Genomic DNA, 15,283 nt, shown 5'->3' with positions numbered 1-15,283 from the left:
TCCAAATGACGTGAACACAATGCATCCATGGATAAAAGGATTGAAAATCAGAAACAGAGAAAGATACAAACATTACAGAATGTATAAGTAGAATGAACAATACCCTCGAAGGTATGTGCACACTTTAAAGAATGTCTGTTAACAGTGAGAGAATGGTGTATATTGGGAGAATTGTATGTAGAAAACGGTAAGATAGAAATAGAAAGAGAGAGGACATCACCTGCCCTCTGGCCCTCGCCGGGAATAAATGCGTGCTCCTGTGAGGCCAGGTGGTTGCAGGAGGATCTTCCCATTTACCCCCCACATGACATGTTCTCTCCCTCCCATCCTTCCAAGCAAGGCAGGAAGGTAGGTACTGTCCGCTGCTGCTGCACTGTTCCTCAGTGGGACCCTCGGGTGAGGACCCGTGGTTGCTGGGGGATCTTCTCCCTCCCCCTCCTCATGATGACAGTTCCTCTCCCTCTCATCCTTTCTGGCAAGACAGGAAGGTGGATACTGTCAGCTGTGCCGCACTGTTCCTCAGTGGGACCCTCGGGTGAGGACCCGCGGTTGCTGGGGGACCAGGCCCCCATCCAAATGACATGTCCTCTCCCTCCCATGCCGGGAATACCAGTGTGCTTCTCTTTGGCCTATTGGGCGGGCACATGGGGGGTGCTGCCGGTGAGCAGCCATACCCCTGCCCCCTAAAGGGGAGGTGGCTTGTCGCCACCTCCCCATGCCCACCAGGCCCGGTGGCCACCGGCAGTACCCACCTTCCAGCCTGCGCCGGGAATACCAGCACGCTCCTCTTTGGCCTGGCGGGCGGGCACATGGGGGTGCCGCCAGCGAGCGGCCAGACCCCCCACCCCCTAAAGAGGAGGTGGCTCATCACCACCTCCCTTGCCCGCCAGGCCCAGCGGCCGCTGGCAGTACCCACCTTCCAGCCTGCTCCGGGAATACCAGTGCGCTCCTCTTTGGCCTGGTGGGCAGGCACATGGGGGGTGCCGCCGGTGAGCAACCAGACCCCCCCACCCCCTAAAGGGGAGGTCACTCATCGCCGTCTCCCTATGCTTGCCAGGCCCAGTGGCTGCTGGCATTACCCACCTTCCAGCCTGCGCCGGGAATACCAATGTGCTCCTCTTTGGCCTGACGGGCGGGCACATGGGGGGTGCCACCAGCAAGCAGCCAGACCCCCGCCCCCTAAAGGGAGGTGGCTCGTTGTTGCCTCCCCGTGGCCGCCAGGCCCGGAAGCTGCCATCAGCACCCACCTTCTGTACACTGGGCCAACGTCAACCGGTGGCTCTAATTGTATCGAGTGGGAGTTTCCTGGGGGCCTTGGATTGGAGAGGGTATAACTCCAAGATCCCTTTTGCAATCTTGTACAAACTTGGGTGATGGCTGTAGGAGAGCCTGCAAAACACTCCCCGTGAATACGGGCTCTCTAAGTGCAACGGGAGCCATTCTGAGCCCCACGAACCACGAACCAGTTCGGCAACAGAAAATGTTCGTGACCTTGGGATCGTCGGCAGCACTGAACCACGAACTGCAGATTCGTTAAATTTTTTTGGGTTTTGCCCATGTCTATTTGTTACTATGACCTGTGTTTTGTGGATGGAATCCCGCCCTCCTCCCCAATTCTTGTTCCACAGTTCAGTGGTGTCAATGATATAATTTTTAAAGTTTATTTCAAGATTTATACTCTGTCCTTTCAACAAAACCTTGCCTTAGGGATGGCCCAATATTGTTGTGGTGGCCCAATAGTATTGTGAAGCTTGAACCTTTCAGCACTTTAAACTCCATAGAAAAATCACTAAATAAAAGCTTTCCAAAAACATCCCCTTTGAAGAGCCATTTTCCACAAAGTGAGAAGTTCTTGTGCAACTTTAGGAGACTTTGGCTTCTTTACAGCATGAAAAGCAAATAATAAAAGAATCAAGCAATTGCTCTTTCCCTACTGGGGGATTTCACTTGTGCTAATAACATACCCAGTAAAAAATTATTTGTGGTATGTTGTTAGGATGTTTGAGCAGGGTCAGTTTCTGTGAAAATTTTATCACTGATGGATGAAAGAAATGCCCTCAGTTGTCGGGGGGAAGCAATGCTGTCAAAAAAGATTGTCCTATTTGCCACATTAAACTTAGTTGAATGTAATTCTAGCAGGAAGAGTAATGTATCTTCTGAGAAAACGTGAAAAAATGTTTTAAGAAAACTTATTTGAATGTTGTAGCTGTCATCAAAAATGTTGGAATTCACCATTCTAGAACTACAAGACTATAAATTCTTACATAAAATTTCTAGTGTGTTAATTATTTATGAATTACTTGGTCATGAGCAAATCAAAATGTCTTGATATAACAAGTTTTTCTTCTCTGAAGAAAAACATCAATAATGTGAAGAATAAATAAAATATTAATAAATATTAATAAAACATTAATGAATTTGCAGGACATGGACTCCCTCACATAAGGTCCATAAGTAGAGGTTTGCCGTTTGTTGGAGATGCTTTGTATTTGGACTTCCTGAACTGCAACTGGCTTGATAACCTATACCTCATACACTCATAATAGCAAAATTATTTAAAACATTTTGTCTTTTGATTGTAGTGAATACAAGCCAGCTTCTGATCTTGTAATGTCCTTTGCCAATCAGTAGTATGACCAATGATTTCATCCTCCAAAACCTGATGGAGAAACATACTGCAAGCTTTCTCACAAACTGGAATTTCAATAAATAGTGAAATCGTTTGGTAGCATGAGAGACTCAGTTGTTGAATCCTTTTAGGGAACATATATCAAAAAGAAACTAGTTCTATCATCCTAATAAAACAGTTCATTTAATGCAAAATTAGAAATAGCTTTTAGGAGAAATTCCCTCTACAAGAGGGGATGGTCAACTAGTAGCCTTGGGCAAATTATAGGCCACGAAGCAATTCAAGTTATAAGACTTATTTTTTTTAAGGTCAGTCTTCTGTGTAAGAGAGAGATATATTTGTATGTGATGTTGGGAACACATCTCAATGGCAGAAGGTTCTATTACAAGATGGAGTCTATTGTGTAAATGACCACCATTCCTAGCTCTATAGAAATCCCTTGAAATGCAGAGGAAGAACAGGCTGGTTTGTAAAAGAAAGGAAAGCAGTTACATTTTTTCTGACTTTTGAATTACCTGACATTATTTCAACTGGGACTTTTTAGAAACAAACATATAAATGTCCATTGCATGAGAGATTTGACTATACTCCATTACAAACATGGCTTAGCATCAAAGTCTAAAATGTTCCAGCTGCAGAATTTCATGATGGCATTTAAAAAAAACCCAAAAGCTGAAAATAATGGTACCCCTCCCTTGGCGATTTTTATAGATTAGACTGTGAATGAACTAATTGTGTAGCAGAGCCAGATTTTAGAGTATCTTCTTACCAATTTTCTACACATGCACCTGCGTAAACATCTCTAAAGTTACAAACCACAAGTGCTCCTTCTGAATCACAGTAAGGAAATCAGATGCTTCTCTTTCTAACTAGCTGGGAGCAGCTTCACATATCAAAAGGGCAACTAGAAGTGATGCTAGCAGATCCTACTAACATAAACCAAGGAGTGGATGCAATAGATATCGCCTATCAGTACATGGGAGCTGAACCCCATTCCCCAATCACCTTCTAAAAACACTTTTTCTTCCAGCTGATCGAAAGGGAGGCGGTTCAAATAGCCATTGCTAGTCCACCCTTCTGACGCTGGACACTTATGTACCTCCCATTCACAAGTTACCAGCAGACCTTGCTCCCCCATCCCAGTCAAAGCGAGTGGCCGATGCAGCATTTTTTCTTTTTTTCTTTTAGCCATTCTATTTTTATGATGCTGTTAGCTTTTTATGGCTTGCTTTTATGGTTTATTCATTGATTTTTTGATATTGATGATACTTATAATTGCATTGTTTTTTTTTTAAATTTTGTGAGCTACCTTGAATATATATATCTCTTCTAAAGAAATAATAAATTCAAGCACTTCCTCTCAGAAGAAATGCCTAAAATTCACTTTGAGAAGCCTGAACACAGAGGCAGAGGAAAATCTTCCCTTCCTTCTCCTGCCTCCTGTGCCATGGTTTAAATTCTCACACCTGATTTGTACTGATGCTTTTTAAAATTGGTGATAATATACAAGCTGTTTCTTCTCTGTGCATAGTATAGTTGATGACTTCTTTTCCAGGGCAGGTGTTACTGTTTTAGTCATATTGATGTTTTCTGGGTTGTCATTTAGATTACTATTACATGCTTTCCAGAAAAGTAGGAACTACAGGAAAGTAAATGTGGTTAATGGATTAGCCATCTGTTCAATAGTCTTAACAATCTATCATTGAAAATATACACTACTACTAAGGAGAGATATTGGGCACTGGTAGAATATAGACTGTTAGACTCTTATTCTTCTAATATGTGCCTCGTGTTTTGCTTTAATGGCCAATGTTCTTGGTTTCCAGCATAAATGAAAATGCTAGATGGCCAGAAGGACTATTGAGCAAATTGATTAGTTCCTTTCACTAAGCTGTTGTGAAATAAGGCAAAGTGTTACTGGACTAGTACATTTCAAATGTTTAGTTCCAATTGGCTGCTGCTCTGGATATTTTTGGAATATGCCATCTGGCAAATTGGCATACACCCTGACATTGATTAAAGGACAGCTTTGGCTTGTGAAGGACCACTCAAGGATTAGCGCCTTCTAACTTCACTGCATGCCTGCATCCTCCAGGGTAAATTAAACATTTCTGGCAAGAGTTTAGTATAAACTCGTATCCATCCTGTATCCTCATAATGTTCATTAGCCCAAGGAACCATAAAATAAAAGGAAATTCATAATTACTTTTGCTGCATGTGAGTAAGCTCCTCAGTGGGTACATGATATTGTAAAAGTAACCATACCCAGCAGAGACAAATGTTTGTTTTTATTGTGCTGTATCTATTGACAATTGATACCAGCATACAGATCCATTGTGTCGCTTTTTAAAAAAATAAAAAACCAACTAGTTCAATGAAAATATTTCAGCACAAGTAATAAAGTTTAGTCCCTGTTTCTGCCAAAATCATTGTGGAAAAGATTTAATCCTTAATTTCTCTATAACAATTGCCCTTCCTTCAAGGAGCTTAAGGGAGCGTTCAAGGCCCGCCATGGTGTAGTGGTTAGAGTGCTGGCCAACCATCTGGAAGTTTGCAGGCTGACCATGGGCCTATCGCACCCTCTCTCAGCCTAACCTACTTGACATTGAATGTAGGCTGCTTTGGGTTCCCACTGGGAGAAAAGTGGAGTATGAATATATAAATAAGTACATTTTTATCACACCCTTCTTCCAAGGAGCTCAGAGCAGTATACAAGAATGTCTCTTCCATTTTATTATCACAACATTGTAAGATCAGCTAGGTTGAGAAAGGATGACTAGCCCATGGTCGCACAGTGACTTTCCTTCCAGAGTGGGATTCAAACCCAGGTTTCCCAAGATTTGACTCTGTAATCATTATACCACAGTTCATTTTGTCCCATTCTGTCTTCATGCAAAGTAAGTTAGGCTGAGAAATAATGAAGGTTATTGGTGAAACGCCAGCTCCTATCTCTTCTTCAGATAAACCTGTGGGCCAATCTACGCATTTCAGTATATATTCCATTGGGGCTCAGCTATATAGCTGTTGAGGTCCCACTTGGGAACTCCATTTAAACTCCAGTTTGTTTTGGGACACTGGAGTAGGAGACAGAATCTGAAATCATGCCACGGAGTGTTTCCCCCTATCAGTGAGCTGCATGTGCAAGTATTTAATGCACATGGAGCCCCTCAACAGGGCAAATAATGCCTTCATGCCAATACCCCCATTACATTTCTAATGGGGATATTGGTATTGCCCCCAGAAACTCACAGCTGTGGTATGGCTGCTAGTCCTTGTGCAGGACTCATATATGTTGTAATTTGCAATCTGGTCCTGTGGGTCCTAAGATATTCTATCATTTGCTGAATGCCTAAACAGTTGACACCGTATCTCCTTCAACATTCACCTGGCCAATAGATCTGCTTGCAACCCATGGGCAATGTGTGGCTGGGGGCCCCGTCGAATGATGCACAGACACAGCATGTTTGATAGAAATGGCCACAACTTTATTGATTACTGCCCTTGGAGCACTGGCAAGGCATAGGGCAGTGGATCCATGGAATCGAAAGGCCCCTCACTGTTTGATGTGTTGTTCCCCAGCAAGTGTCATGGGCTAGGCTAGCCCAAGCAGAGTAGTCCAAGTCCAGTCCACAGTAAATGCACTAGTTCAAAGACAGGGGAGAGTTCAGAATCCAAAAGCCCAGCCCAGTCTAAAATCAGAGCATGAATGCAATCCCAGGTGTGTCTCCAGAATCCAAAAAGCTAAGTCAAGTCCAGTTCGCGGTCAGTTTCCGATAGCATCAAGTCTAGGTGCGGGAAGGGTACAAGGTTCATGGAAATGGTTGCAGGCATTCAACATGTTGCTTCCACACCTGGCAGGTCCTCCAGACTAGCTTTTATAGCCAGGTGTGGTTTGCAGCCAGCTGCTGGGGCTCACTCCTGATGCTACTCATCCTTGCTTTCCAGCAGCTGGTGTCAGCTTAGAAGGCAAGCACTGCACCATCTCTCCTGCAGCTCTAACATCTGTTTATGTATGCCACGCTCTTTAGGCATGGGTGAACCTGGGGGGTGGAAGCCCCTGGCTGGGCTTCCCCAGTGGTGTTAGAAGTCTCTGGTTGAGCTTCCCCAGTGATATTGGGGCTGGAGAGTGCTGGTGGCCCTGTCTCAGCTGCTGGCTGTGAATTCTGATTCGCCAGCAGCTGTGGTTCCAGCCCCCTGGCTTCTGCTGAGTCAGGGCTAGGGCTGGCTACATGGAGCTCCTCTTCTCCTGAGGAGTCATGGATGACTACATGAGGCTCTCCTCCTCCTGAGGAGTCCCCACTCTCACTGAGCCCAGACTGGGCCATGACACCAAGCCTCCTGGCCACCATGGGATGGCAAGTGATGTTCTGCTGCCAACAGCTGCTAGATGGCCCTTGCCACCCTCTTGACAGGTGGATGGGCCATTCATTCTGCACTGCTCACCCCAGTGGGGTGAGCAGCCCAAGGCCTTGAAACCACCAAATCACCTAAAGTTGTGACAGCCCCCCCTTTCCCCTGCTGCAGAGGGTAGGAAGGTAGGAAATAGTCCTGCTTCATCCACTGTCATCTTGGAATGGCAGCGACCATGCATTGGTCTGAGGAGAAATGATCCCCTCATGGCTCCTCCTCTTCCACAGCCAATGCCCTTTGCCTTGCGCCCAGCCTGCCCTCATCTGCAACTCAGCTTGTGGTGAGTCTGTGAGTTTCTTTTATAGTTAAAGCTGCTGAGATAGATATTTCTCTGTTCATCCATTGAGAGAGGACTGCAACCTCTGGGGAGGTAGGGATGCAAGGCTCTGGCGAAAAGCTCACTTTTCTTTTTAGCAAAAGAAAGGTTGCATTTCCACTTTAGCTATCTTGGCCATAACCAAAAGCATGTGGAACAATAGCAAAGAGAGCACGCACACACACCTCACAGCGGCAAATTTTAAGCACCTTTCATCCAGGTATGTTTTCACTGAAGAGTGACAAACTATAGTTCTATTCATTAGAATAAAGCCAAAGCTTGAGTTAAGATTGCTTGGCAGGGTAGGCTGAAAGATTCCTATAAAGGGCATCTCTTCCCTCCTATAGGTTGTGTCATCTTGCTGCTCTCCTTTTCTTGATACTCAGTGTCTGAACAGGTGACAAAGTCAGTGTGGATTGTCTTGGGGGTTCCAGAAGGTAAAATGATTTATGATTGGATTGCTTCTGGCTAAAAAAAAGTAGTGCCCAAGCTATTCTGAAACTTTACCATAAAAGGTAATGGCTTTTTTTCTTGTAAATATTCAATTCTTTTCAAAAGTTAGACTGAAAGCTAGTGCCCAGTGGCCAGGTCAACAGCTAATTTGGCTTATTTGCATGGCTGTGAAAATATAGATAACTATTAATACAAGGATTCCAGTCTTTGCATGATCCAGCCTTTTGTTTGAGTTGGCCAGGTTACAGTGTTGACAGCAACCCAGAAAATGCTTTTCGCTCTGTTTATGTTCTTGCAGTTTCAACTTCATGAGAACTCAGTGCGTTGAATACAACCATATTTTCTGGGGCTGATGTGGGTAGGAAGGGGTTCTCTTTGGCCACCAAAATGCTATACTGGGGGTCATCTGCATAGACAAAAGACATGGGGGATGAGGACAGTAATTGAGTGAAAAAGCTGGCTGGATCCAACCCCATGTTTCCTTTGCCTGCTGTATTGCTCAAATGTCTTGTCTGAGCATCCTGATGACTTTGTCTCTATACAATATTCTTGGATTACATTGGGCTAAACATAAAAAGAACTAAGTTGATCTTTAAGGTGGAAGGAGAAGACAGTCTCAACCTTCTCCAGATGTTTAAACCATATAGGGCCTGGACTTAGGTCTGAATTTTAAATTGCTCTCTTCAGTAAAACCTGTTCAGTGGGGAGGAGGGAATCAATCAATTGAACAATATTTGTTCACATAATTCTTTTCTTTCTTTTACATTGCCATTCTGACCTATACTGTTCATCTTTAGTCAGGTATACATGACAATATTGCCTGTCTGTGAAAGGAGGAAAGACATTTGTGCAGTGCCCTCTTGACAAGAATCACAGTTAAGAAAACTCTGATTAAGTTCTCGAATCTTTTAAACAAAACCATTTCAAGTGGGTTGCCATGTTAGTCTTTAGTAGTAGGAAAAAATGAGAGCAGTAGACTCAAAGTCAAGAAGCTGGAGCCGACTGAATGCCAGCAGCACAGCTGGCCCCTTAATTTATTCCCCCCAGCAGACCAGAGGGAAACCTTCCTCCTCCAGGTCTACCTGCAGGGCCCTGCTCCTCAGCCTGGCCAGCCTTGTGCTGATTGGCTGACCAGGTAGCCAACCCAGAGGGGCCCTGCACTGCTTCAAAGGGGGCCTAAGGAAAAAAAACCCCTTTGATGGCTCCCTTGTGCCAAGCCCCCAACACTGTGGGCACTCAAACCAGGGCCCCTGGTAAGCCCAGGACTGGGGTTTTTCGCAGTATATGCTTTTCTGAATTAAAGCCTGCTTTTCCAGATACCTGAAGAAGTGAGCTTTGACTCACAAAAGCTTATACCTCAAGAAAATTTTACTTATCTCCTGGACTTGTATTTTGAAACAAAACAGGTTTTTTTCCTCTGTAGACAATATTTCTTTCAACTCTTTTATGTGTTTTCTTTTGTGCAAAGGCTCCGCTCCAGACCTTTTCTAAACCATGGCTGAATTGTAGAATAAGTGAAATAAGGAAAACTGCTCACAAGCATATTTAGAGTGTTTTCCCAAAATCATGAAAGAAAAATATGCTATCTCTACCCACGGAATTAAAAGCCAATCAAGATGTTTGCTTGTTTATATATTTCACTTGTGGTGATAAAGAAAGGTGTGGGGGCGGGGGAGGTAAAATGAAAAGAAGACGGAACTTGGCTGTAGTTACCCACAAACTTTTCTTTTTCTAAAACACACACACACCTACTTCATATATGGACAGGGCAGCCATATGAACAAAAATACAATTACTCCATAACATTGACCCTCAGGAAGCATGGCTACCTGACATACTTCAGTAATAATATTTTAGAAATTAAGTAATCCTATGTGATAACCTTTGAGTTAACAATGATAATCTTCCTCTGCTGTTATGGCAGATCTGCATTTTTTCAACCATGTGTGGATGCCTGTTGAAGGGTCAGTTCATCCAACTGAAATGCCCTCCAACACAGTAAAATATTACTTTATCTAGCCATTTAGCAACACGTTTCTGCCTGTTCTTCTTTGATTCAGTCCAGACATAGTAACATTTTCCTGTGATTAATTATTAGTGGATGCAAACAAAGTTTGTGTATTAGCAACATTAAAATACTGAGGACTCCAGCAAGCCCTTTAGAAATACTTTGTGTTGGTTGCTAACATACCAAAAGTGTAGGTGCCTTTTGTCTCAATAGTGAAGTAAAATCTTTTCTGATCCTGAAGCATATTTTTGTATGTTTGCTAATGCCAATCCTCTATTAACACATGTCCATGATCTAACGCAAAAGAACCAATATTAACATCACATACACATTAGATTGCTAGTGATTTTAAAATCTGCATCATGTCCATAGGGAGGTCTGGCTCAGGCTGATCACTCCACCTTTTCCAGGCCATCACATGAAGTTTTCTTTGTTCCCCCATTGTCTGAAGAGATGTACCTGTCAAGGGCTATGTTCAAGAAGCAAGAGCATGAGAATTTCTTGAATTTATGCCAACAAAGGGACTGACTGACTTTCTTGAAAATACAGAAAAGCAGAAATGGGGCAGCATAGTGCTCCCTGAAGCGGTGGCTCGGTCATGTGGCTGGTTCCCCAGCTGCATGTGCAGAATCTCTTCCCTTGTTAAAGGCTTCCTCCATTCAGCTGCTTGGTTTCCTTCGCATTCTATTCCCCATACCACATTCCCAGTTGCATCCTGCTACATCACTATTCCTCTTATCAGCACATGTTGCTTTCAGGGCATGCCTGGAGGCTTATCTTCCTTTTTAAAAAATATTTCTGGAGAGGCTTGCAGTCTCTTACATACATATTTTTGGTTATTGTCACGGCTACGGGTGCCTTAATGTTGAGTAGTCTACAAGTACAATTAGTACATCCTGGTTCTCTTCTGATCTCTGTTCATGATGGACTCTGAGACATTCTAAGCTGGTTTGTGATCTAATTTAATCTTTTCCCAGGGAGCTTTGTATGTAATTTACTCTATCACACTGTTCTTTGTAAAGTAATTAACAAGAGCTCCTTAGAAACCCAGCTTCTCTCCTGCTGTCAACCAGGTGTTTGAGGCTATGTTGATGCCATCTCTGCCGGGATAGTCTTTATCATGTTCTGAAAACCTTGATGGCTGAGGCAATAAAAGTCCAGTTTCAAGTCTGGAGTAGAGCAGCGGTCACAAGCAGTCCTGTACCTAGGAATGATGGGATCCCAAATGTTCCTCAAGGCTGCACAAATTCAACAAGGCCATTCATCTTTCTCACTTGTGTGTATATGTGTGTGAGAGAGGAGTTACCCCCTAGAGTGAATAAGCCATGTAAGGAATGTTGATAAAATGTTGTTTTTGTCAAAAAGGATAGTGTAGTTTTAAAGATGTTACTGCTGAAATTTCCAGATTGCTATTTTCTGCTCTGTTGTGAATCAACTCAGAAGCTTTCAGGCAACTACCCTGCTGATTCGTGCTAGCATGTCAGCAGTTGCTGACAATCTCATATCTCTAATTGTCTCCTGCTGAGCCAGTAATGTTCAAAGGCTGAATGTGCCTTGCGGAGTCAGGCTACAGGCTCTAGGCCTATGAGAAGGTCCAGAAAGTGCGTCTCTAGAGGTTAGCAGACTGTAGGACCAGACAGAACCCAATGACTTTCTTCCTCTAAATGAAGATTCTTCATTGGACTCATTGGATCCAGCCCAATCTTGGCTCTTGTATGGGTTCCTTCCCACACCACCATATTGACCATGAACTGCTGATAGCAGAGTATCTTCCAGTTTTCTTTAAGAAAATGAAACAAATACTTTCCTACTTTGCATATAGCCAAATAAATCACAAGAAGTCTCTGAAGTCCTAGTAGTTGGGGGAAAGAGGCTATTCATTGCTGCATGTGTCCATACTCAATTACCCTAATTATACCTAAGAGATTCTCTTAGGTATAATTTGTTTTAATGTTAAAGGTTTGATGTTGTCTTTAAAAGTTCTTGGTACAGATATTTTCAAATCCAGATGTCTCTGTGGTAGGGATATGTACAAAGAAAACTAGCATTTCTCAGATTCATGTATCCAGAATACCATATCTATTCCATATTCCCAATATTTGGGACCAAAAGTACTGGTATAGTCTATGAGTTTGTGTTTTATTTTTTGTTCATTGAACGTCCTAGCTGTTGAAAATATTGACTTGCACTTTGTAATCCACTCTGTTGTTTCAGTAAGGAAGGTGGGGGGATGATGATGATAGGCTCCATTATTTGCTATGGGGGAATCTTTCCAGGGAGCTAGAGAGGCTGTTTTTCAAGAAAACTACAAAAATTGTAGGGAACTTACTCTTTCCTGTTCACAAAAGACACCCCCCCCCCAAGATTTTAGGTGCCTTGAACAATTGCCCTCAGTCATTCACAATTTTCCTATGGGGAAAATATCCAAGGCTTTCTCTAGAACACAGGAAGCCAAACATACAAGAGCAGCCACTGACCAAAAGCCTCCCAATACAAACAGAACCAACACCAAATCAGAGAATCCCAACAGAACCAAACTGAAGCAAGAGATACTGTTATAAGCCCAACAGAACCGGTGTCACTCACAGATGCCAGACAGAACCCAAGGCCAATGCAACCACAACAGAACCAGTGTCAAACCAGAGAATACCAGTATCCAACCTGGCAAGCTGGTAGTACCAAGGCTTATGGCAAGCAAGCAATACTGACATGCTCACACATAATAACGCTGCTCTCCCACACCACCTTCCTGTTGCCTGAGAAACCTAAAAGAGTGGGGGGGGAGCAAGCTGCTGCAATCTTTAAAATGCAGTTCCTGAATATTCCCAAATAGATCCTGATTATTCAGAAATGTAAATACCAGTTTATCCAAATATACCCATATAAGACAGGCATATTTGGATAGACCCAAGTGATATAAAAAAAAGTATTGGGGGGTATATTTTTAAACCGGATATACCCAATCGCACATCCCTAGTGTATAGTGCTCTGCTAGCACTAACCTTACTGAACTCTCTGGAGCCTTGTAGTAGTACATAGGTTTGGAGTTCAGAGGCATAATCCTGTATTGTTTGTGGCCTATGCACACAGGCCTAAGAAATCAATAGGAATGCATAGGTGAACCATGAATCCCATTGATTACAGGGCATCTTACTGTTTCTGGACTGAACTATGTTTCCTTATTGCTCTGAGCCTGTGAGTGAGACTGCTTAATTGGGTTGTAACAAAAGATTATAGTTTTCTTGAAAATTATTTTTGCCACTGAGAATTGATTTTTGTCTTCCTTCAGTTGTAACTTGTTTTTGAAAAGTGAACAAAATGAACCCTTTCTTCTCTTTTGGGGCAGGGGAAGAAGGCATCAAAATCCTCAGAGGTGTTTTTTTTTTCCTGTCTGGGGCCTGCTGAGACATTCTGTGTTTGTAACAAAGAGGCTGTGTGAGGTCATTGGAATTAAGGACAGGGTAACCATACCACAGCTTGTTGTGATCACACCCCATCATTTAATGAAAACTGGTAGCAAGAGGTGGAAAGAATGATTGAAGGAAAAACCATTGTCAGAGTTCCAGTTTAGACTTTGATGATGGCTACATACATGGCCTTGTGCTATGTTTCCATTGCCAGTTGGAGAGCTTTTTTGGAGCCTGTCTTTTGTGTACAGACTGCATAGGATAGCAGTTTGAGAATGCAAGGGAAAGCTGTGATAATTATAGGCATGGAACAGCTGCTCAATACTATCCCACAGGCAAGCATTCAAGCTGTGTCATAATCTCTGATGTGCAGCCTTTTGCCTTACACTTTATGCTTCCTAGTCCCTGGTTATGTTTATCTTCCATGTAACAATGGCATGATAATTAATACCACTACTTCTCATATGAACCTCTGCAGTGTGTTGAAGGCATTAAACTGTACCTAAAAGTTGTTCTCCTTTTAACACACTTGCTATTTCCACTGGATTCCGACATACTCAGTTGGTCTTGGGACTCCATCAATGTATAATCAAATTGTTTTTAGCCACATCCTAATATAATCCACTTGTTAAAAATCTTTGGGTAAATAAAAACAGAAAAGGTGTTGCAGCATTCTGAAGACCAACACATCAAAGTCCTTGTCAGGTTCATATTTGGTTTGCATTTTGAATGATCAGGGAACCTGCTTAGGCATATAATAATTTCAGCATTCTTCTCAGAATTTTGCTTTGGCCTTGTGAAAGTGTGACCATGTTTTGTGTCTACCCTGTCAGGAAAAAAAACTCTTTGCTCCAAATATTAAAGTGGAGTAGAACTTTGAGTAAGCTAAAACCAGTATCCTAAAGTCTCAGGCAGTTTTTTTAGAGTAATTACCACATACACGCGTAGCTTTTTAAACTGACTGTGCACCATAAATAGATGCTTGTTAAAGAAAAGCACACGATTGGAAACACAGCACCAAGTACATAGCAAACATTCTTCCCATTACCTAAAGTAGATTAGTATCAGACTTTATGAACCCAGGTTACAGTTCAGAATTCTCATGTTACCAAATCTGCACTCCACAGACTCTTTTGAGCAGCACTAACCTGATTCGAGATACCTGCAAACTTTTTTTTAATTCACCACCTTTGAAAACATTTGACATCCATATCACATAGAAAATTACATTTTCATTCCAAAGAGGCAGATTAATATTGATAGGTGACACAGGAAGTACAGAAAGAAGAAGCACCAGCAACTCATGCATGCTCTTCCCCAGTTTTTGTGCAACTTTTGAAGCATCCTGGAATGAGTTACACAACATTATTATACTATGATAAAGACAGGCTTGTTTTCATTTCCTTTCTCTAGATGGCTACTATAATACAATAGATGAACCAATTTATCCAATGAGGTGCAAGGAAGTCCTTGACACTGATTTTAAAGGCAAACACTCCTTTGTGTCTTCAGAATGGGCCTCTGTAAGAGTTATTCCAGAAGAAGAGATGACTGAACACAATCTTCTGGCTGTCCGGGTTATGGTAACCAGTGATGGAAGCAGGTATTTTGGAATTCTTGTAGTTTGGTGTCTGAAGGTAGCCAACAAGTTTACAACTAAATAAGCTAAACACAAGAGGTAGCATGGGGGAAGGAAGGATGATGAGCCAAGTACGTTAATCTTTACAGCTGCCATACACCTTGCATAGGCCTATGACTCACTTGCAGGCAATCTTTACACACACACACCCAACAATGACCTGAGTCAGAGGAGTAAAAAAATTAATTGAACCAATGTTGGCTATACAGTAAAATGTTATCCTTGTAAAATTAGCAGTATTTAAATAAAGACTGTTGGAATTTTTTGAATAAAAAGCACATTGCCTATTGTGAGCTTCACCATCATAAATGTTGGCTGTACAGGATATTTTTTTGACTTTTTCAACGGGAAAAAGAGATTTTACATCCCCTTCCCCATTCTATTTATAGTAGCCTTCTGGTTTGAGGAACCATTTGTAAAT

General features: G+C 42.5%; 1 protein-coding gene across 6 annotated transcripts in view; it reads left to right on the top strand.

The window, feature by feature from the left end:
• The window catches only part of MICAL2 (microtubule associated monooxygenase, calponin and LIM domain containing 2), a 247,655-nt gene that overhangs the window by 166,438 nt on the left and 65,934 nt on the right, over positions 1-15,283 (top strand). For 5 of the 6 annotated variants that reach the window (XM_054972925.1, XM_054972924.1, XM_054972922.1 and 2 more), the window contains one exon: positions 14,637-14,826. In XM_054972925.1, coding sequence (XP_054828900.1) covers positions 14,637-14,826 — 190 coding nt within the window. The remainder of the gene's footprint in view (positions 1-14,636; positions 14,827-15,283) is intronic. The other variant, XM_054972921.1, reaches the window with a different exon arrangement.

The sequence above is a fragment of the Eublepharis macularius genome, chromosome 2 (assembly GCF_028583425.1).
Source record: "Eublepharis macularius isolate TG4126 chromosome 2, MPM_Emac_v1.0, whole genome shotgun sequence".
NCBI classification, from domain to species: domain Eukaryota; kingdom Metazoa; phylum Chordata; class Lepidosauria; order Squamata; family Eublepharidae; genus Eublepharis; species Eublepharis macularius.
This window is presented reverse-complemented; position numbering and strand designations above follow the sequence as displayed.